At 34.0% G+C, this 22,479-nt stretch overlaps 1 protein-coding gene and 1 pseudogene across 1 annotated transcript; one reads left to right on the top strand and one right to left on the bottom strand.

The window, feature by feature from the left end:
* Positions 1-7,456: 7,456 nt before the first annotated feature.
* On the top strand, positions 7,457-8,257 carry LOC133171967 (uncharacterized; annotated as a pseudogene).
* A 4,787-nt stretch (positions 8,258-13,044) lies between these two features.
* Positions 13,045-16,034, bottom strand: LOC133172128 (uncharacterized). The gene is made up of 7 exons (XM_061306950.1): positions 15,645-16,034; positions 15,376-15,558; positions 14,994-15,110; positions 14,724-14,918; positions 14,288-14,476; positions 14,051-14,198; positions 13,045-13,448 (listed from the first exon to the last, which is right to left on the bottom strand). The coding sequence occupies exons 1-7, from the start codon at positions 15,895-15,897 to the stop codon at positions 13,196-13,198; spliced, it is 1,338 nt and encodes a 445-aa protein (XP_061162934.1). The 5' UTR covers positions 15,898-16,034; the 3' UTR covers positions 13,045-13,195.
* Between the last annotated feature and the right edge of the window lie 6,445 nt (positions 16,035-22,479).

Here is a 22,479-nt window from a genome sequence, read left to right as displayed (position 1 = left end):
TTTTTAATGTCAACTTCAGAGTACTTGTGTGAACAATCAGAATGTTTTTTAACAAAATAATTTTGCAAATGACCAATGACAAGGTAAGTATATTTACGAGTTCCATTTTTATTGAAAAAGCAGCTGTCAATGATATCAAAAAGCCTGGACTTTAATTTATTATGGGGAATGGTTGTGTATAAAGTTGAAAAGTCGTAAGTTTTTACTGAAGCTGTTGATTTTGGTAAAATCTTGTGATTTCAAATTTTCCAAAAGTTCCTTGGAATTTTTAAGTATCCACATCTGATTTACACCACTTCTCGAATATATTGTTGCACAGTACTCTTGAAGTTTCTCCTTCACCACTGTTAATATCTTAGTGAGGAGTAAAGATAGAGGCTTGAGTTGAACATTTACTGGAACCCGCTATGTATCTTTGTTTGTAAGGATTTTTATGAAGTTTCGGAATCCAATATAAATATGGTAATTCAAATTCATTTTGGTTGTTTGGAATATTAAAAATATTCAAAACTGACATATGATTTTGAAGAATTTCTTCCTTAGAAAGGGACCTATGAGTATAAGTTGGATTACCACTTGTTGAATTAAATCCAAGTTCCTCTAAAATACATTTAATATAACGAGCCTTACAAACAAAGACAATGTTGTTACCTGCTTTGTCAGCAGGGACCAGTAAGTACTGATCATGTAATCTATCTAATTCTTTTTTCACTTCTGGATTATTGAATACAGAAGGATAGATGGTTCTCATATTGCCTCTCAATCTTTTAATGCGCGATTTTAACATACATCTGATACATTTAATCCATTCTGACAAAGTGTCAAGGTCTTCTTTTTCATGTCTTGTCCATCGCCTGGCGTAGTCCTCTACAGAATCCATAATATTTATGAAATTCCGACGCCAGTTGAAGGATCTGGGTTCCCTAAATTTAGGACCTTTTAAAATTAGTCATGTATTGTTTTCACTTTTTATTTCATTAAATATTTCTGAAATATGAAATACTTCTCTGATATTTAGCTCCTTTGATAATAAAGTTTGTTAACTGGATTAAGATACCAAATGGTGATTTTTGTACAAGATAACTCTTCAAACTTACTGGTATATATATGGGTTTTATTTTCTAGGCCGAAATACCATTTTTGACTAGCCTTTTTTATTTCCCTATAATATAATACCATTTACCGTACATATAGAACTAGTTGAGATTATGATGTTCAGTTTACTCCATTCAAACCAAATATGGCGTCATTTAGCAATATTTCAATATATTGTAGTGTCCGCAACAATTTCAATACTGAAAATAGAGTATAGATACCTCAGAAAATTCTTTAATTCATTGAATTTATCTATAAAACTGTTTGTTATAACTTTCTGAATTGTATTAACATAAGTGAAATCATAGACATTTTTTAAACTGCATAACAATTATACATCAAGAAATATTTAATAGTCCTTGTTATGTGGTTATTTTCATCTCAATAAACCACATTCTACATCTTTTAATATTGTCCATTTTCAAGAATCGATCCTGTGGTATGTAATTCAGCCTAGAAATGAATATTTATCAACAATTATTTTTATAAAGATGACAAAAGATTATTCTTATGGTTACTTGTAGTGTCCGCAACAAAAATGCCATGCATTTTCAAAGCTAGACAAGATGCAAACAAAGATATCCAGGATGTTATGACAAATGTATTTGAAATTTATAGAATCATTCAATTTAATTTTCACATGATAATTATATAGGTTTTATGTGTAATTGTAAAGGTAGATAAACTTAAGGATGGGAGATAAATTAGGCAAAAAAATTAGCAAGTCATTAATGTGAATAAAGTTTTTGTTTTCAAAGAGAACCATAACATTTTTCTTTTATTTCACTGCAATCAGATACATAATCGAAACCTGCAAGAAGTTTGGAATAAATAAATATCTTTAATATTTTACTTTAAATATAACAGGTGTAATGTAGTGTCCGCAACACAAGATCTCACCCAAAATTTGACTTCGCATAACTTTTTTCATAAGAATGCTTATATAAAAAAAAATTTGGGACTCGCTTGCATAGGTATTGTACTTTCTAGAAAACACGTAAATAATGTGCTGTAGGATTTTTTAATTTTTGGTCCAAGTGCAACACAATAAGCACAAATACTGTGAAAATGGCGTATATATAATCACTTGATTGAACAAAGAGTCATCCCACCGCTGCCACCAAAAATATTTACAATATTGTGACACTGATTGACAATATCTATGTAGTTTTTGGAGATCAGGTCTTTCAACAAGCTATTAAAATTCCCATGGGTACTAATTGCACCCCGTTATTAGCAGGCCTATATGTGTTTTCATATAAAGCAGCATTTATTCAGAAACTTATTAATGAGAAGAAGAAAACACTTGCTGTGGCCTTCAACTCGACATTAAGACATATAGACGACGTATTATCAATTAACAATAGTTACTTCCATTCATATGTCGATTCGATATATCCCAGTGAACTTGATATATGATATATGGAGATAACGAACAGTAATCAAACTCAAAAGTCCATTAAAACAATACAAATTGGGGACAGAGCAAACATGGACCTCTAAAAACATCAGAGGTGGGATCAGGTTCCATGGAGGAGTAAGCATCCCCTGTCGACCGGTCACACAGGCCGTGTGATCCTTGTCATCATCGGGAAACGGAAGAATCTGTAGACAATTTAGTGTGTAAATGAAGGTCTAGCGATTAGAATGAAAAACGTCAATCTGCATTCGACTTAATGATAAATTATATTTGCTGACAAGGTAATTGCATCGACCATAGAACTTGTAAAACACAAGAGCATTCTCAATAAAGTAAAACCGATTTATTCTTTCATGAAGAGAATTAAGAAAAAGAAACAAACAAACAAAAAAAAAACAAGACAAAGAAAAATACAAACATTTTATTTCTTTGTTCAATAAAGGTAACTGAACTTTATATGATGGTGTATTAGCACAATGTTTCACCAAGTCTGAAACTAATGTATTTTTTAATCTTTCAATTTAAATGTAAATTTTGAGACCATCAATATGAATAAATTTAATGATGCATGAATATTGAATTTGTTTTTACGGCATAGAGAATATCATGGTCACGGCCAGGAACACGTTAAGTTCCTAGACAGTACCGTTGTCAGAAGCCTTTAAAGTTAAGCACTAAAACTGGTTCGTTGTCATGAACATACAGGTGAGGTTATGATAAAATCCGTCCGGTGTCATGCAAAAGATACAAGAATTTATACATAATGCCTAAAATTTAACGTTTTTGACAAATCCTAAGAAAAATGTTGAATTTTGGGAAACAGATACAACATTCAGTATTCCATACAAAGATTTATGTATTTGATATCCACAATACATTTTGAGGAGTTTTGGTTGGCGATCACATGTCCTTGTGTTAAGCCATGATCGTGAGCTGGAGAATTATATATTTCTTATATTTAATTCATCGAAATGGTTCTTTTATTTAAAATATGAAGAGAACTTCATTTTCAATGTATTAGGCAACTAACTGCGTTTTGTAGCTAACATGTTTTAAGATATCGCAATTTATAAGCAATAAGTCCGTTGTCAGTACATGTTAAGTTTATCTGGTCCGGTGTCATTTTTCTTAACATGTTAGTAAATCAATAAAATGCAACAGAAATGATCAAATATATGCTTAATTTAAAAAAATACAAAGCATATTACAAATATATTTGAATCTCGGGATCGTCTTAAAGCAGCTCACACCAACGTGCTAACTATTCAGCGATGTTTTTATTTTCAATTCATTTTCTCTTAGGAACCTGCATCCTAGCTAGTATGCAAACATATACAATTCCTTGTATATCATCAGTATAACAAAATAAAAATGTTATGCTTAGGTCACATGCCGATGGTCGGGCGACCAAATTATTTTCGTATCGTCAGCTGAAAAAACATGATCGGCCGACACTAGTATCGGGCGACGTAGAGTAGTCATATTAATTCCTAGGAACACCGATACCTTTAAAAGTAAAAATATTTATAAGTTGGCCAACCGTCGCCCGATTATCGTTCGCTAGGCCGCAGTTTGATTTTCATCTTCGGCCGACAGTTGTACGAAAACTCAATTCCTAAATGTCGACTGACTTTAAAAACTGTATGCCGATGGTCGGCCGATAATCGAAGGTTGGTGGATGGAATATTCAATGAGTGCTTCAATTGAATCGGCCACAGACGCAAAAAAAAAAAAAATAATAATAACTTGACCCGACTGACATGCATAAAATTGGTCGGCCGACAAAAAAAGAGATAAAAATCGGGCAAGACAACGGCCTATAATATGAAACTTATGTGAAAGCATCCTCAGATAATGTAGATTCAAGTTTGTTCAAATCATGACCCCCGGGGGTAGGATGGGGCCACTGTGGGCTATCAAAATATTACATAGGATAATACAGGAAAAATCTTTAAAATTCTTCTTCTCAAGAACAGCAAGGCCATAATTGGTCATATTTATATAGAAGCATCCTCAGGTAGTGTAGATTCAAGTTTATTCAAATCAAAGTTTATCATGGGAATGCATAGGGGAAATCATAAAAAATCTTATTCTCAAGAACAGCAAAAACGTGATTGGTCATAATAAAATAAAAGCACCTTCAGGTAATGTAGATTCAAATTTGTTCAAATCATGATCCCACAGAGGGGCCAAACAGGGTATCATAGTTAAACAGAGGGTTATAAAGGATATATCAATAAAAATTTCTTCTTTAGAAAACAAGGCCATCATTAGTCATATTAGTTCAAAAGCATCTTAAGGTGATGTAGATTCAAGTTTGTTCATGCAAATTATAACCCCCCTTTAATATTTAAACTTTTGAATACCAAACTGATTTCTGCTATTTCCAAACCAAAGTGCTCAGGTGAGCGATGTGGCCTATAGGCCTCTTGTTTTTGGTGGATTTGTAAATGTAAATCACATTGACGTATCTCATATGCTATTCATGCAGCGTGATTTGACGGTACATTTTGTCGTCCTGTTCATATTATCGTATATTATCGTATATTATCGTGTATATACACTCACTGAGCATATTGTCGTACATGTCGCATGACAATGCATGGCAATGTTTTCATATAGATATGACTTATCATTGCTTTGCTGTTGTTGAGAAGAAAAAGTTTAAAGATTTTCTTATATATTCCTGTGTAAAACTTTGATAGCCCTTTATGGACTCAACCTAGGCCCGGGGGTCATGATTAAAAGAAACTTGAATTTACACTACCTGAGGATGCTTCCATATAAACATCGCTAATCACGGGCCTACTGCTGTTCTCAATATTTGATCCAAAAATTTCAGAACGGGGAAAGGGGGGGGGGGTGCGGTTCAGATTTTTTTTTGACAAGCCAAAAAAATCGTTTGTGTGTGAAGGAGTGTTACTGTATAAGTAAGTATATTATCTAATGAAATTTTAACTGTGGACAACATTGAGAGTATACACAGGTTAAAAAAAAAACAGAATTTACAAAAGCAAAGAAAATGGAAAAAATCAAACGGATGGGGGAGGGGGTGAGTGCGCCCGGTGCTAGATCCACCTTGGGTTCTTGAGAAGATTTTTAAAAGAGTTTTTGTATACCGTATATTCCAGCGGAAAACTTTTATCACCAATTGTGGCCCCACCTTACCTATGGGGATCATGATTTGAACAAAATTGATTTTGGTTTTGTTTGTTGTTTTAATATCCCACTTGCCGGTGGAGGTCAAAAATTTAGACCTTTTCTCGGAACTCAGGGCCATTGAAAAGCGTGGGATCTTTTTCGTGTCAGAATCTAAAAAATTAAAAGTACACTTCATGTATGTACTTTCACATAAGTATCATCTCTTTTGATCCAGAAGTTCCTGAGAAGAAAATTTTGAAAGAATTATTCTTAAATATTCTATTAAAACTTTGATCACCTATAAAAGCCCCACCCTTTCCCAGACATGATCTGAACAAAAATGAATCTACACTTTATAATAAAGCTTTCACATACGTTTCAACTTTTCTGACACAATGGTTCTTGAGAAAATTATTTAAAGATGTTACTAAATTTTCGCTAATTTTTAACTATACATGTAATTTCTTGAAAGATGTCATGACCATTAATTTGAACAAACTTGACTCCCTTTATCCTTTATCCTTTTTTTACCCTTTATCGTTCGCTTTCTGGTAAGTTTGGTTGAAATTGAAATTGGCCAGTAGTTCCTGAAAAGAATCTGAAAATGTGAAAAGTTTACCGTCAGACAGACGGACGACACAAGAAATGTGATCAGAAAAGCTCACTAGAGCTATCAGATCAGGTGAGCTAAAATATGTCAACCCCTAAACCAAATACATCGGCACTCGTATGAGAATTAAGCAAAAAAAAAAAATGAATTCCAGATAACATTTCTACTGAACAAATAACTTTCAATCTCGTATCCATGTATATATAACGAGAAAAAAGAATGGACTGATTTTTCAGATATCTCAAGAATTACGGAATTTTGACATATCATAGTTGTGTAAACCAATGCTGGACACAATTCTCTGAGCAACACCATTTCTCCCTACACTTTTGTGAGTAATGCTAAATAAATACAACTTGTTTACTTATTTATCAGCCAAACACTTTGTCTATCCTTCTGTCTGTCTAGCTCTCTCTCTCTTTCTCTGTGTATGTGTCAATCTCTCTCTCTCTCTTCACGACTTAGTAAATATTAAACGTAATACATCGGCGACAAAATGTGCCAATGGTCACAGTACATATTGTCGCCGAGACAAAACGTGCCGATGCTTGACTGTACATTTTGTCTTCAATTACGCAGGAGGAAAAAAAGGCTCGTCTCGGTACAAATTGTCGCCGGCGACAATATGTATCGATGGACGACGATATGTGCAGACAGGGTACAATGTAGGTACATTTTTTCGCCGACGACAATATGTACAAAACGACAATATGTACCGTCACACCCCTCTTTTTGATGGCATGCTTAACGATACCTAAAACAACATAAGATCGTAGTGTATACAATACAGTAGCGACAACGGACCGATGTCAACGGACTGAATTTTCGTATCTTGTCATGACAAAAATATAACATCTCAGTAGGAAAACGAATCAAATCCACAAGTGATTTCAACAGAGTTAATGTCGCCAACCAAAACTCTTCTTTTATTACTTGTTTTTAACGGCTGAAATTCATACAGCACCAAATAAGGTGTCAGCCCTGTTTCCCATCGCAATTTCAGACATTGTTATATTTATTTCTTTACGTTTTTAGCTTCGGTAATTTTCGTGAATTTTCGTATCTTACTGAAGAATACTGGTTTTTCATGCACGAGCGATTTAGCGCTCACTATAAATACATTTGCCGGGCAATGTTCGATTAATGCGACGTTCGTTACAAAGAATCGCAGTAGTTTTTGTGTCTTTGGCATGTCTACAGAATCTTCAAGTACAACTTCTAATAGAGATGTTCCTCGAGAATTACAGACAGAGACTAACTCCAATTCTGGACAGGATTTTGATGTTATTGACGCTGTCAGTCTATTCAACAGCAGGTTAGACGCCGCTCTTGAAAAGCAAAAAACTATTATTCTTTCTGAAGTTCAAGATAAACTTAAACCAGTAAACACAATTGAGTTCAGTGGAGAAGGAAACAAAATACAGTTTCATTTCAATGAGGCAAGACTGCGAGGTTTAGAGCTATTGTCACAAAAACTCACATCTGGCGATTTTAGCGGTGTCACAGATTTAATTTCCTCCAAGAAAGAGGCCATTCGTCAACGAAACAAGTTATTACGAATAGCTGATAAACATGCTTGGGACACCGTTAAGGAGTACGTGGATTCTGATATTGCTGACAATAGCGAGGATGCCGCCAGACTGCGCTCCGCTATTTCAAGAGCCGCCAACAAGAAGCGGAAATCTCCATACGACAGACCGGTTTTCCCTAAAACTTCAGGAGTGTTCGATGGTTTGTCCTCTAGGCAGCTTTTTCTCGGCAGTTCAAAATTCAACTACCGGCAGCAATTCGACCCTAGATTCGTTTCGCCCAGTCCGGCCAATTACAGAAAACCTCTTCAAACACAGGTCGCAAACATCGTCTGCCACTACTGCCGACTCCCGGGCCACTTTGCAAGATTCTGCCCGTATACCCAGCAACTACAGTTCACAAATCCCCAGAGAACCCAAACAACAGCACTTGTTCCAACATCAACAGCAGACCAGAAGTGAAGTTGAGTATGATAGTCATTTATTAGATCAGAAATCTGACTTTGATTCAAAATCTAACATTTCATTTAAAGATCGTTTAAAAAAACTCTTTTGAATTTCGGAAGAATGTTATAAAACCAGACGATTATATTTTAAATGTTATCAGATTTGGTTATAGGATACAATTTATTACATTTCCTGAAGTTGTATTTTTGTCTTACAACAAATCAGCACTGCAGAGCACCCCTTTTGTTGAAAAGGCCATATTAGAATTGTTGAAAAAAGAGTTAGTGATTGAATGCTTTGAACCGCCCCATTGTGTAAATCCACTGACCGTTTCTGCGCCATTAAATAAAAAGCCAAGGTTGATTCTTGACCTTATACATGTCAATGCATGCGTCTTCAAGAGAAAATTCAAATTCGAAGGGACTTCAGAGGGTCTCAATTTTGCCAAAAAAGGCTTATTTATGACCAAATTTGATTTAACAAGCGGATGTCATCACGTTAACATTCATCCAGATTTTTACAAATACTTGGAGTTTTCTTGGAATTTCAATGGCTCAAAGCGTTATTTTGTATTCACGGTCCTCCCCTTCGGCTTCAGCAGTGCGGGTTACATTTTTACTAAAGTATTAAGACCGTTAGTATTGCATTTGAGAACAAAAGCGTATGGAGTTATTATGTATTTAGATGATGGCTGGGTTTGCGATTCAAAACAAAATTGTATTTTAATGTCACAGGATATTCAAAAAGACTTATTGCATGCTGGTTTTCTTGTTAATGAAGAAAAGAGCGTTTGGAATCCAACTCAAAAATTAGAGTGGCTCGGTTTTGAGTGGAATTTAGAAGTCGGGTTTATTGGTATTCCTCGACATAAATTAGAAAGTTTGTGCAGTAAGATAATTAAACTTAAAGAAAAACAAAGATCTCGCTTCAGTAGTAGGCAGTATTATTTTATTTAAGTTTGCACTTGGGCCTGTTTGTCAAATAACAACTAGACAATTGTCAATGCTAATTGCAAATGCATCATGTTGGGATGAAAATATTAATAATTCACTTCCCGTGTGGTGTGAGCTAAAATAGCCTATCAATTCCCGGCAGGGGTATTTCTCCATGGTATCGCATACCGGAACGCATTGCTTTTACTGACGCTAGTGATTTTGCAGGCGGTGGCGTGATGATAGATTCTACTAAGAAAGTTTTTCATGTTATGTGGGACGAATCAGACAGAGTTCAGAGTTCAACTTTTAGAGAACTTAAAACAGTTGAAATGTTCATGAAATCTTTTGGTGGGGATTTAGAAAATAAATTTGTAAAACTATACATAGACAATCAAAACGTCGTTAGAATTTCGCAGATCGGCAGCATGAATTCGGATTTACAAACTCTTGCTTTTTCTATATACACAAATTGTTTGATTAGAAATATCGATTTTTCTGTAGCCTGGGTTCCACGAGATCAAAACGTAGAAGCAGATTTTGTCAGCAAAGTTTTTGATTTTGACGATTGGGGTATAAGCAATCATATTTTTGCATTTTTCAATAAGGTTTGGGGACCTTACACTTATGATAATTTTGCGAGTTGCAACAATTTCAAAGTGAAAAAATTTTATTCTTTGTTTTGGTCTCCTGGAACAAGCGGCGTCGACGCATTTGCGTTTGACTGGTCACAAGATTTGAATTGGATTGTTCCTCCCATTTATTTGATAGGGAGGACAATAAAACATTTATTAAATTGCGGGGCTAAGGGCACCTTAATTGTTCCTAAATGGAAATCAGCAGCTTTTTGGCCATCTTTGTTCGACAAGAATGGAAAGTTCTTGTGGTTTGTGAAAGATATGATAGAATATGAAAAACCAACAATTTTTTTTTCATTTCGGGTTCTGATAAAAGTAGCATATTTGCATCTCACAAATTTATCAGTAATGTTATAGCACTGAGATTGGATGCTTCGTAATTAAGTCACTGTAAAAATGTACTATGTGCAATTAGCATGCTTTGATTGTGAAATATGGACAGATAGTACACAAAGTTTGACTGCTAGCCAGTGTACAATATGCATGCGTATTGTAATGAAATAATTGGATGACTGTTATCCAATAAGGAGGACTGCTCTCCTGGATATGATGTGTTTACTTTGAATGACTGCAACTCAAATATAAGATTATAATTAACATAATATTCTGGTACTGACAATCATATAAATTGATGACTGCTTAAGGAGGCTGGGGGGTCAACAAATTAACCACAAATTAACCTCCAGATTTAACTTAATTTTTTAGATATGATATCTTAAGCTGTCAACTATCATTTGGCAAAGAATAATTTTAAAAATTTTAGTTTTAAAATTTGATCATTTTCTATATCTTCATATGGAGCTCTTCTTCTAAAGGAGATCAATATAGTCTAAAAATGGCCACAACCCCCCAGCCTCTTTAAATTAAATCAAGGAGGACTGCTCTCCAGTTTTGATGTTGATTATAAAATGTTTTGTGTGTACGTGCATGTGTTATACTATCGTGGCTACATTTGGCTATGGTGCAAAATTGATTTGAATTTTAATGTGCATTATTGTTATATATTTCAGATATTGAAGAATTATCAAGGCCAGTGGATAAATATTGAAAAGTTTAAACAAAATCACCATTTTAGTGATATAGTGAAGTCTTTGCCTAATATCGTGAGAAACGCAAATTTTCAATCCACGAACAAGAAGTACGACATATATTTCTCTAAATTCAGAGACTGGTGTTTGAAGCATTCCTTTACACATCTTCTGGCATCAGTATCTAGCGTCGCTCTTTTATGGGAGGTTTGGTGCAACAGAGGGTATCAACATTCGTTCTGGAAGCGTATTTCTAGAGTAAAAGCTGGACTCACGAATTTTCTTCAAGTTTGAATCCATGCGAGGACAAGTTTCTGAAACTAGTACTTGAAGGAGGAAGACGTATGTTATCAAAACCTATCAACAAAAAAGAACCTATCACTACAGATATATTACGTAAATTAAATGCATGTTTCTTCCAAGGATCCTTCAAATGTGCTGAAATTGAGATCGTTTGTGATGTGTTTATTGGGTTTTTCCGGATTCTTTAGATTCGGTGAATTATCAAATATTCGATTATGCGATATTAAATGGGAAAACGTTTACATCGATATCAACATTCCCAGAAGTAAAACAGATATCTATAGAAGAGGAAACTCAGTGATAATCGCAAAAACTGGAAATGATCTGTGTCCTGTGTTTTGGTTAAATAAATACATTGACATGTTAAAGATGGATAAGTCTTCCGACGATTATCTTTTTACAGCTTTAATCTTTGTAAAATCTCTCAATGTTTTCAAAGCTTCCAATAAATCCAAACCTCTGTCATACACAAGAGCTAGAGAAATATTGTTGTCATCTTTAAATGAAATTGGCCTTGACAGTTCTAAATATTCATTGCATAGTTTACGCAGCGGCGGAGTTACAGCCGCTTCTAATAATAATGTGTCAGATTGACTGCTTAAAATACATGGTTCGCTGGGTCACGGATAAAGCCAAAGACGGTTATCTAAAAGACAATCTTGAACAAAAAATACTAGTTTCAATGAATCTTGGATTATAAAATTTATATTATTGCAATCACTGTCCTTTGTTTAATGCGATTTGTAACGAACGCAACAACCTACAATATATTCTTTTTCTTTGTTTTTCAATAAATTAGTCCACAAAATATTTATTTTCGGAGGAGTGAAACGAGGGGGAAATTTATTTCTTTACGTTTTTAGCTTCGGTAATTTTCGTATCTTACTGAAGAATACTGGTTTTTCATGCACGAGCGATTTAGCCCTCACTATAAATACATTTGCCGGGCAATGTTCGATTAATGCGACGTTCGTTACAAAGAATCGCAGTAGTTTTTGTGTCTTTGGCTTTCCCGGCCCGCCCAGCCCTTGCATTGTTTATTCTCTTGCATTGTTTATTTTGATTGATTGATTGTATGTTGTTTTACGTCCCATTCGAGAATTTTTCACTCATATAGAGACGTCACCATATACCGGTGAAGGGCTTCAAATTTTGACCTTTACTCGGCACTCAGGGCCATTGAGCCGTGAGGGATCTTTATCGTGCCAACGCCTGCCGTGACACGGGGCCTCGGTTTTTAAGGTCTCATCCGAATGACCCACAACTTTCACTTCAAAGTGCCGAGCGCATGGCGAAGGAACAGTTGCTACCCATTTTATCGACTTAGGTCTGTCGCGGCCGAGATTCGAACTCACGACCTCCCGATCACGGAGCGAGCGCTCTACCGACTGAGCTACCGTGTTTATTTTGTAAAAATAGTATAATTGATTTGTGTTAATAAAAAGCGATTTGTAACGAACGCAACAACCTACAATATATTCTTTTCTTTGTTTTTCAATAAATTAGTCAAGAAAATATTTATTTTCGGAGGAGTGAAACGAGGGAGAAAATAAAGATAATTTAACTTGAAAAATGAAAAAAAAACTTCTCAAAGCCTGTCTTCTCAAGCCATGACACCGGACGGATTTTATCATAACCTCACCTGTATGTTCATGACAACGAACCAGTTTCAGTGCTTAACTTTAAAGGTTTCTGACAACGGTACTGTCCAGGAACTTAACGTGTTCCTGGCCGTGATGGTGCGAGTTCGGGAATTTAGTATACATATTCAAATTTTTAAGGTATGAGGTATCAAATACATCTCGCGTTGAAAATCGAAAAAAAAAAAGAATCTCAAATATGTATGAAAATTCACCAAAATGAGGAGATTCGGAAAATCATTATAATCTTTCATCGTTTTGTTGCCTCCATGTATCTTATAAATTAAAACGGTGACTTTATTACAGATCCTTTTAGATTCCTTATATTATGAAATATCACAATCGTATAAGTGTTTTATTTTATGTCTAATTTGCAGCCAAATTTAGGCTTTACAATACAATGTTCATTTGATCAGGTCACCCGAACAACATCAATGTACTCATTTGTAAGACTTAGTTCGGTATACGTTGAAATTTCGTTCAGAGCTTGTAGTGGCGTGTAGTTTTGTCGGGAGGTTGGCGTCTCGCTGTTTTCTGATTGATTACACAAACAATCCGCTCGGTGAATCTCAATACTTTTCTTACAGTCTTTTTGTTTGGGAGGAAACACAAGTACAAATCTTTCTCCCATATCCTTTACTTGGATCCCGTTAGATTCTTGCGATCTGAAATTCATAGAATCATCTAAGATTTTACTTTCTATTTTTAATCAGCAATCTAGCTGGAAATATAAAACGTATATAGCGAAAAAAAGAAGAGAAAATAACACAAGAATTCTGTTTGGTATGTTAATCATACCCACTGTATGTGCAGTTTAATTCTTGGAGGGAACATATAAAAACTTTCTTTCTGTTGAATTGACCAATCATTATATAATTTTTGTACTGCAGTTTTGAATTTGAATGACACAGACTCTGCCATTATTTGTCAAAGACTCCTTACAAATTTAAGCTGCTCAGAATGTATTTTAAATATATCACTCATCTGTATAAAACAGGCTACATGCAGCATCCAAAGCGAGAATCTTTCGTATGTGGGTCCGAATCAATAAATGCAAGTTGGCTCAAATCCAATCTATGCAATTTTTGCCATTGTAGAAAAATGATCAGATTGACTTAAATACGGCCAAATGTCATTATAAGGAATTTATCTGGCATTTCCTGTGTGTATCTTGAGAACTTGAAAATTTAAACACAACCCTGCAAACATCTACATTACTAAGATACAAAGTTTCACAGAAACGAAGAAAATTTTGTATTCAACATACCTCTGTTTGCAGATCAGAAATATTACAAGTAAAATTAAAATGCCACCAAATGAAAGTTGTATCGAATTCAATATACTGTCGTATAGCTTGCTTGCTGAAAAAATAGAGCATGAATAATATATTATAGGACGGAATATAGCAGGGATTTTGTTTCAAACGAAAGAAATCATATTTTGCCTAAACGAAGGTTTCAAATAATTTCGCAAAAGAAATCAAAGTTTCTCCCAAAAAATTTACCTCCCTGTCGTCTTTTGGAAGAAGTTAGGATCTCAACTGAATTCAACGTTGAATTTCTTTCTGCAGACATCAACAAAAGAACTTGTTTGGTTGTTCTTTTCTTTTCTTGAAATGCTCTCCTGATATACTCCACTGATTTCTCCATTACAACTGATCCTGTTGAGCTATTTTTCAGCATCTGATCTGTTCCTGATAGAAGAATTTCTGTACAAAAAAGTGACAGGTAAAAAAAATCAAGGATCGAAAGTTTTATAGGGATAAAAATGCCAATTGTCAACCATTTTGTAGACTAAACTACGTAAGCTCTCACAAAAAGAACAATTTAACAAAATTTTACAAATGTCAATATGTGTTCTCATTATAATATGTTTTTTATTTTGAACATATTTCATTTACAATTTATCATTAGTATCGGAAAAAAGTTTTATCAACTTACGACTTGCATGTGTTCCCATTGTGGAAGGCAAAGATGGTTTGTTCACATCTGTTACATTTGGTCCTATTGAGCTATGTCTCAGCATTTGTTCTCCTTTCTGATGTGTTTCTACACTGGTTAATGGCGTAGAAGTAGGATCCTGATCCTGAAGAGTGCTCATCGACTTTAACTCCTCGCAGTGAATTGTCATGTTTCCTAAAAAGCAAAGAGTTAAAACAATACAATATCAGTCATTTCAGTAATACTTAGATGGAAAAATAAAATTTTTACCTAATACTTTAATCAGTATACGACTTGCTGCAGATCTTCCCTGTATATGAATGAGCAACTTCTTAGTAATCACTTGAACTTCTACTCCATAGAGACTAACACTAGAGTGTTGGTGCTCTGAAGCATTGAAACAAAAATTAAAGAAAAAATGTTAATTTATGTATATGGTAAACTTAAATTGATAAATGTTAATAAATATTAATTGCATACCGGTATTAAATGTGACATAAAACTTATTGAAACACACTCTCGTCGTGACTTAGTTGATAAATTAAACGTAAACAATAAGACTCTTATTTTCTTACATTAAGGACGACTTCTATAGATAAAGAAAATATCAAACTCTTAACGAATATACAAATATTCATGGCGTATTTCTTACGAAACAAACGTCTACTTTCATTATAGATGAGCACTTCAGCCATGTCTGTCTGTAAAATATTGACACGTGATATGTCACCAATGATGTCACACGAACAGCTACCCCAGTCGCCAGATAACTGTAGATAAACATGGGGACTTCTGCTGTCATTTCTGTTGGTGCACATATCGATAACTTGGTAATCTATAAAATAGAGTTGTATATTAATTAACAGAAAAGTAGAAGACTGTCTAGAAATGTAGAAATTGTGTTCTCTTCTTTACCATTACCTTGAATACATTCATAATCAATGCTTTGTCGAAACGAGGCTTTCTTTAATTCTGATGGGTTTGATTGGCTGCATAATTTGCGAAGATCTGCCTCAGTGTCTTTAAAGTATTGAGCACTCACATTGCACTGAATTTTACCATTGCAATCACTGACAGCTGCCGAAAAAGCGGAGTTGTTTTGTCCTAGTTTTTGGTTGATAGGAAGTTTAGCACCACAATAAAGGGCATCTGTCTCTTGACATCCAAAGAACATGTCAGAGTTTGATAACTTTTGAAATCCATCCTCAATAATATGATGTTTGATATAAATTGTATGATTTTTGGAGCATTGGAATTGAAAACCGTTCCAATCCTGTGTTCTTTTGCACTGAGTGTTCCGTAAAGAACCTTATAAAGAAATAAAACATTTTTATTTGAATCATCTGCAGATTAATTGTTGACACTACAAAACAAGACGTTGCTTGGTGGTTTTGATCAAAGATGTGTCATGAGATAATATGATTGAAATATGTGAAAAAGAAAACTTAATAAAATTGAATTATGAAGTGAAAATAGAACATATTTTCTGGATTTTATTCACCACTTCAGAAAAACTAAAACATTTTGAAGCATTTGAGACAAACGTAGTCAAATTTTACAAAATTTCAAATGTAGTACACACATGGTACCTTTGTGTACATATTGATAGATTTTTGACTTCGACTGACAAGAAGTCATATATCACTAAAGACTGTTTTAGAACAATTTTGTCAGTCATTTCCTAACGTGCTCATACAATAAGGAAATTACCTTGTACATCCAGGATGAAAAGGAATATCATCATTCCTTCAGTATGATACATCCTTTTATTCATCAACTTGATGGAATTATTGCAAGCAGATCACATTAATATTATATAATGAAAAACGTATTTTGCAAATAGGAACATGAGTTATTTATGTATAATAACCATGGTTTCTTCCGTGTCACGTGCAGAGGATTTAACACTCCCACTCGTTCTGATTAAAATTGTAATTAGGACTTAAAACTTAATCAACGTACAGATTATCCTGAATGAAATGTGAAAAAGACAAAAGTTCAAGAATCACAAAGACCATCAAATATAAATATTTATAGAATTGGTATTTTCATATCGTCTATAAATTCTGTTGAGTAAACTGCATCAAGATCTAATAATTTTATGCATTTCGGATCATTGATGCTGTTAGTCTTTGAAAATTTTCTAAATTATCGACCTGTTCACTTTTCCTAAATGTAGGTTTCGATTAGTTTTATAAATACACAGCGGTAAATGTTTTTGCTTAAGTGGTATTATTTTTATATAATAAGTTTTTAAAATGTTCTTGTCTCCCTCCTTACCCAAAAATCTGTGATATGTGCATTTTGTCATTCAGTCAGTATTCTTAGCTTAAACAAAACGGCGGGTGTGACCGGTTGGCAGAGGATGCTTACTCCTCCAAGGCACCTGACGTCAACTCTGATGTTTTCAGAGGTCCGTTTTTGCTCTGCTCATAATTTGTATTGTTTCATTAGAGGATGATTACTGTTCGCTATCTTAACATTTCACACTGAAATAGATTTACATTTTTTTTTTTTTTTTTTTTTTTTTTTTTTTTTACATTTTTTTACGAGTTTTATCAGGTGTTTCTTTTCTTATTTACATTTGCAAATATTTTTCTTAGATGAACCTATTGAAGAGAAAATATGTTCAATTCTGTATGAACTTATTAGGGGGTCAGAGGCCATGGTGTGACCGAATCACACAGCGAGATGATATCTTGTCTACATATTTCTGTCACGGTGACAACTGGTTTCGGAACTTCTAAGCCGTTAAAGTGATGTAAAAGATAAAATTATTGAAACATATGTGTTTTTTTCGTTCAAAAAATGATCATTAGAACTTTCTTTCTTCGGTGTGAAGAAGATTTTTTATTAGCCTAAAATCACGCTTACCTTTTTAACCCGAAATTCCTTTGAAGGTATGTAAACTGAAGACGATACCACCGCTTTTGACTTCATATATTAAGAACTCATACAATAAAAGTAAGATTATTCTCAGTAGCGATCATTGTTTTTTCATTATGAACAGATATTTCCTGAACTGGACTGCTGAACATCAATGTAAGTATTCAAATGTTGGAGCGAGGCGAACTCTCAACACCAAACAGCTTCTAGGTCATTGCGCGTCACAACATAGCAATACGGCGGGCCGTTCGTGTAATAAATGCTGTTCTTTTCAGAATATTCGTCTCAAATGTAAATAAAAGTAATAAACAACAATGTTAAAAAGTTCACTGGGAAATGAACTTGGTTGGTACGTGATCAAATCTTCTGAGAAGCCCTTCGGCTTCACAGGATTTGATCACGTGACCAACCAAGTTCATTTCCCAGAGAACTTTTTAACATTGTTGTTTATTTCTTAAATAAACGTACAACATTTGCACATAAGTAAATGAGTTTACACGATCATTACTCATGTACGAGTAAGTACATAAAGTAAGTAAACTTACACTAAGGCATAATTATACTGTACAAATCTTATCATATGAAAAGAATAGTTGACGTGGTACTGTCATGTAATTTATGAATAAGTATCTCTGGAAGAACCTATACAACCTTATATGGTCAGAAATGATCATTTTTTGTCAAACATTAATGACAACGTACGATTTTCTTTAAGCAACATTGCTACAGATATTTAATATATATTACTTATTATTTAATTATATATTACAAATATCCCTTATGTAAAATGATTTACAAGTAAACTGATATGCTTGTGGAAGAAAACAAGCCATCGCTTTTCATTTTTTATGGGTTATTATTAAGGGTGCCATTGTGCGCCTCCTATTTTACGTTTTGATCGGACACATATTTTGGGTTTCCCTTAGCAAAACATGGACACTGCCATTAGTTCAAAAATATTGGCAGTACCCATCTCTTATCCACAAGTCCTCCTATACCACTTAACACAGTGTACTATGACTTGTCCAAAATCTTTATTACACAGTGCTATTGTGCACCTCCTATTTTACGTTTTAATCGGACGGATATTTGTTTTTTTCCTTAGCAAATCTTTGACACAGCATTTTTTTTTTATAATATTGGGAATACCCATCTCTAATCCCCAACTCCCCCTTAACCACTAAATAAAATTAAACGAGACTTTCCCAGACACAGTGCTGTCGTGCACCTCATATTTTACACTTTATGATCAGACAGACCCTATCAAAGCATGGAATTTACCATTATACTCATATGGAAACTTGGGTATCATTTTGTGAGCTCTGTGCTCACAGTGCCTCTAACTAAATTCTCAAATCAGAGTCGTCTATTTTCAATAGAAATGCTATTCAATTCTATCAAAACTGCATGTTCAAATTCAAAACGTTAATTTTTCCTGTAGATGAATCACACAATCCAGTAAATAAGATTTGCTGTTGTTTTTCTTCAGTAACTGGTCACTAACTGTGTACTGAATTGACAAAATTTAAGACTTTTTTATGGAAAACTTTAGGCGATAAAATCTCACATTTAAGATTTTAAAATGCGTAAAAAAATCAAGCGATGCTACATTAAACCTTAGCAAATAATGCAATATTTAGGAAAGATTATAACCCAGATCATACATGTATTTGACGTTGATGGAATTTTCATCATATTTCTTTCCCTAAACTCAGCGAATAATTTATTATCTGGGAAATAATTATTTCTGACTTTGAATAAATAGAAAATAATTTTCATCATTATGTCATTGTAAAACTTTGATTATTGTCTAATAATATTTCAATGTGAAAAATTATTTTATTTGATAAAATTAACTGTCCTTACTACTTTAAAATACCATAGAATGGCGAAGAAAGATAAAACAACTGAGAATTATTTGCATTTTATTCTATTCAGTTTCAAGACAATGACTGAGATTAATAAACCTATAGACGGTATTAAGTTTACTCTCTGCTTCAATTTTCTTATTTTCCAAGTTAAATAGATATTCGATACGCATGTATTGAACTGTGAATATTAGCTATGTCTTATATTAGGCTAATACCAGACAATGTTCTCTTTCTTCGCTTGACCCACAGTACCTCTGTACTGCCAGGATTTTATCCAGTGTGTACTTTTCTTATGAAACAGAAGTATTCGTCATCAAAGTAAATAATTTCCATCCATACATGATAATGTTATTTCATCATTATATGCTCAAGGATTTCTGAAGATTTCTTTTACTGAATTAAACAACATGATTTATTTTGTTTTATTTTCTTTGGAAAATATATTTTTAGACAAAGTATTATCTAATTAATGTAATACAATGAGAGTTTCTTTAAAAAACAAAAACAAAAGATTGATTGATTGATTGTATATTGTTTTACGTCCCATTCGAGAATTTTTCACTCATATAGAGATGTCACCATATACCGGTGAAGGGCTTCAAATTTTGACCTTTACTCGGCACTCAGGGCCATTGAGCAGTGAGGGATCTTTATCGTGCCAACGCCTGCCGTGACACGGGGCCTCGGTTTTTAAGGTCTCATCCGAAGGACCCGCAACTTTCACTTCAGAGTGCCGAGCGCATGGCGAAGGAACAGTTGCTACCTATTTTTTATCGACTTAGGTCTGTCGCGGCCGAGATTCGAACTCACGACCTCCCGATCACGGAACGAGCGCTCTACCGACTGAGCTACCGTGAACGGTAAAAAAAAAAAAAAAACAAAACAAAACAAAACAAAAAAAAAAAAAAAAAAAAAACAAACAAACAAACAAACAAAAGAAGGCAAGCAGTAAAATAAAATAAAACTTTCTTGTTTTTTTTCTATCTGGAGTTTCTAGAAAACAGCATTTTGTAAATCAATATGTTATAAACATCTACTTGTGACGCCACTCTACTGTTGAATTGTTCCTTTTCGTTCCATAGAGAGTCTAAAACATTGGTGCACATCTACTTGTGACGCCACTCTACTGTTGAATTGTTCCTTTTTGTTGCATAGAGAGTCTAGAACATTGGTGCACATCTACTTGTGACGTCACTCTACTGTTGAATTGTTCCTTTTTGTTCCATAGAGAGTCTAGAACATTGGTGCACATCTACTTGTGACGTCACTCTACTGTTGAATTGTTCCTTTTTGTTCCATAGAGAGTCTAGAACATTGGTGCACATCTACTTGTGACGTCACTCTACTGTTGAATTGTTCCTTTTTGTTCCATAGAGAGTCTAGAACATTGGTGCACATCTACTTGTGACGTCACTCTACTGTTGAATTGTTCCTTTTTGTTCCATAGAGAGTCTAGAACATTGGTGCACATCTACTTGTGACGCCACTCTACTGTTGAATTGTTCCTTTTTGTTCCATAGAGAGTCTAGAACATTGGTGCACATCTACTTGTGACGTCACTCTATACTGTTGAATTGTTCCTTTTTGTTCCATAGAGAGTCTAGAACATTGGTGCACAATTCAGAAGGATTGTTATTTTCTATTGAATGTTTAGCTGATAACGTAATTGAAAATGAAATGAACACAAATGTTTGAACTTCCGGTAGTGGTGATAATGATAAGATGATTAACAAAGTAATAATGAGCTCTTATTGAAAGTAATGCCTTCAATCAATAAAGATATAACTATTTGAGTTTTTCAGAAAATATCTACGAACACTAAAGTAAACAGAAAATACTTGATGAATATTTATTTTAGCTTGCTCATGCAATATTCAATTCAAATACCCAGTTTTCATAAACCAAGAAAAGCGCATGAATTCACATATGTGTGAAGAACACAAAAGATAAATATTAAAAGTACTTATTTATGAATGTTTTAAATACCCTTTTACGTACTAGTGTAGAATAAATTTTACAAAGCGTACACCTACACTCTGATTAATTTGATCATATACCACTTCACTATATTTCCTAATTCTATATGCAAACGAAAAAGATTTGCCCACATCTGTTCCAATTAGTTCAAAATTTAAGGAGAAACGCTAAATTTGTAAATTCTAAATGAGTTCTCTTTTAGAACCATTGATTCCAGGAAAAAACTCTTCGTGGTCTCATCCATATAAGAAATCATGTATTTACAAAACATAAAGTTCTACTTATTGTTTACATGTATTGTTGGGTAATATATTTATGCAAGACATGATGCGATGGGAGTTACACAAGAAACGTATATTGCAATAAATTTATTAAAAAAAAAAAACCTTTGCCAAGTCAAAAAATATGAATATGGTCGTAAGTTTAAAAATATTTGGCTTAAGTATTACCCGCCGTATTTTCATGATTTTATACATTTGAAAATATAGAATGACATAATGTGCTTTTTATATTTTGTGCTTTTTTCCTGGTAGATAGAAAATCACTTGTAGGGACAAAATACATCAGTTTCTTGGCAGCATTTCTATGTAAATGTCTAGTTCTTCATTTTGACATTTCTCTGCATTATTTTCTGTAACTGTACCGGTGTTTTGAAGAGGTGTGTACAGATGTTGTGAAAGTTGTCTGGTACTATTTCTGGCTTTGTCATAGGAACAATCGTTTATGGACGTATCGAAAGTTTGTCTGCTACTAGCATAAAGTCGATCATTTGAACACTCCTCTGCATACATTTGGTGGGAAATCAACTGGTTGGTATTTTGAAGAGGCGTGTTCAGTCGTTGTGAAGCTTGTCTGGTACTATCCATAGTTTTATCATAGGAACACTCATCTGTGGACATAATGGAAGTTTGTGTGGTACTAACCTTTTCTTGATCATACGAACACTCTTCTTTGGACAGATGGAGGGAAACTTGGCTGGTGTGAAATGTAGTTTGATTGCAGACACACTCCCGAGGATTCGG

This window comes from Saccostrea echinata, unplaced genomic scaffold (genome assembly GCF_033153115.1).
Source record: "Saccostrea echinata isolate AGI-Se365-2 ecotype Australia unplaced genomic scaffold, CSIRO_AGI_Sech_v1 ptg000054l, whole genome shotgun sequence".
NCBI lineage: Eukaryota > Metazoa > Mollusca > Bivalvia > Ostreida > Ostreidae > Saccostrea > Saccostrea echinata.
The sequence above is the reverse complement of the archived record's forward strand: the minus strand, read 5'-3'. Positions and strand labels throughout refer to the sequence as shown.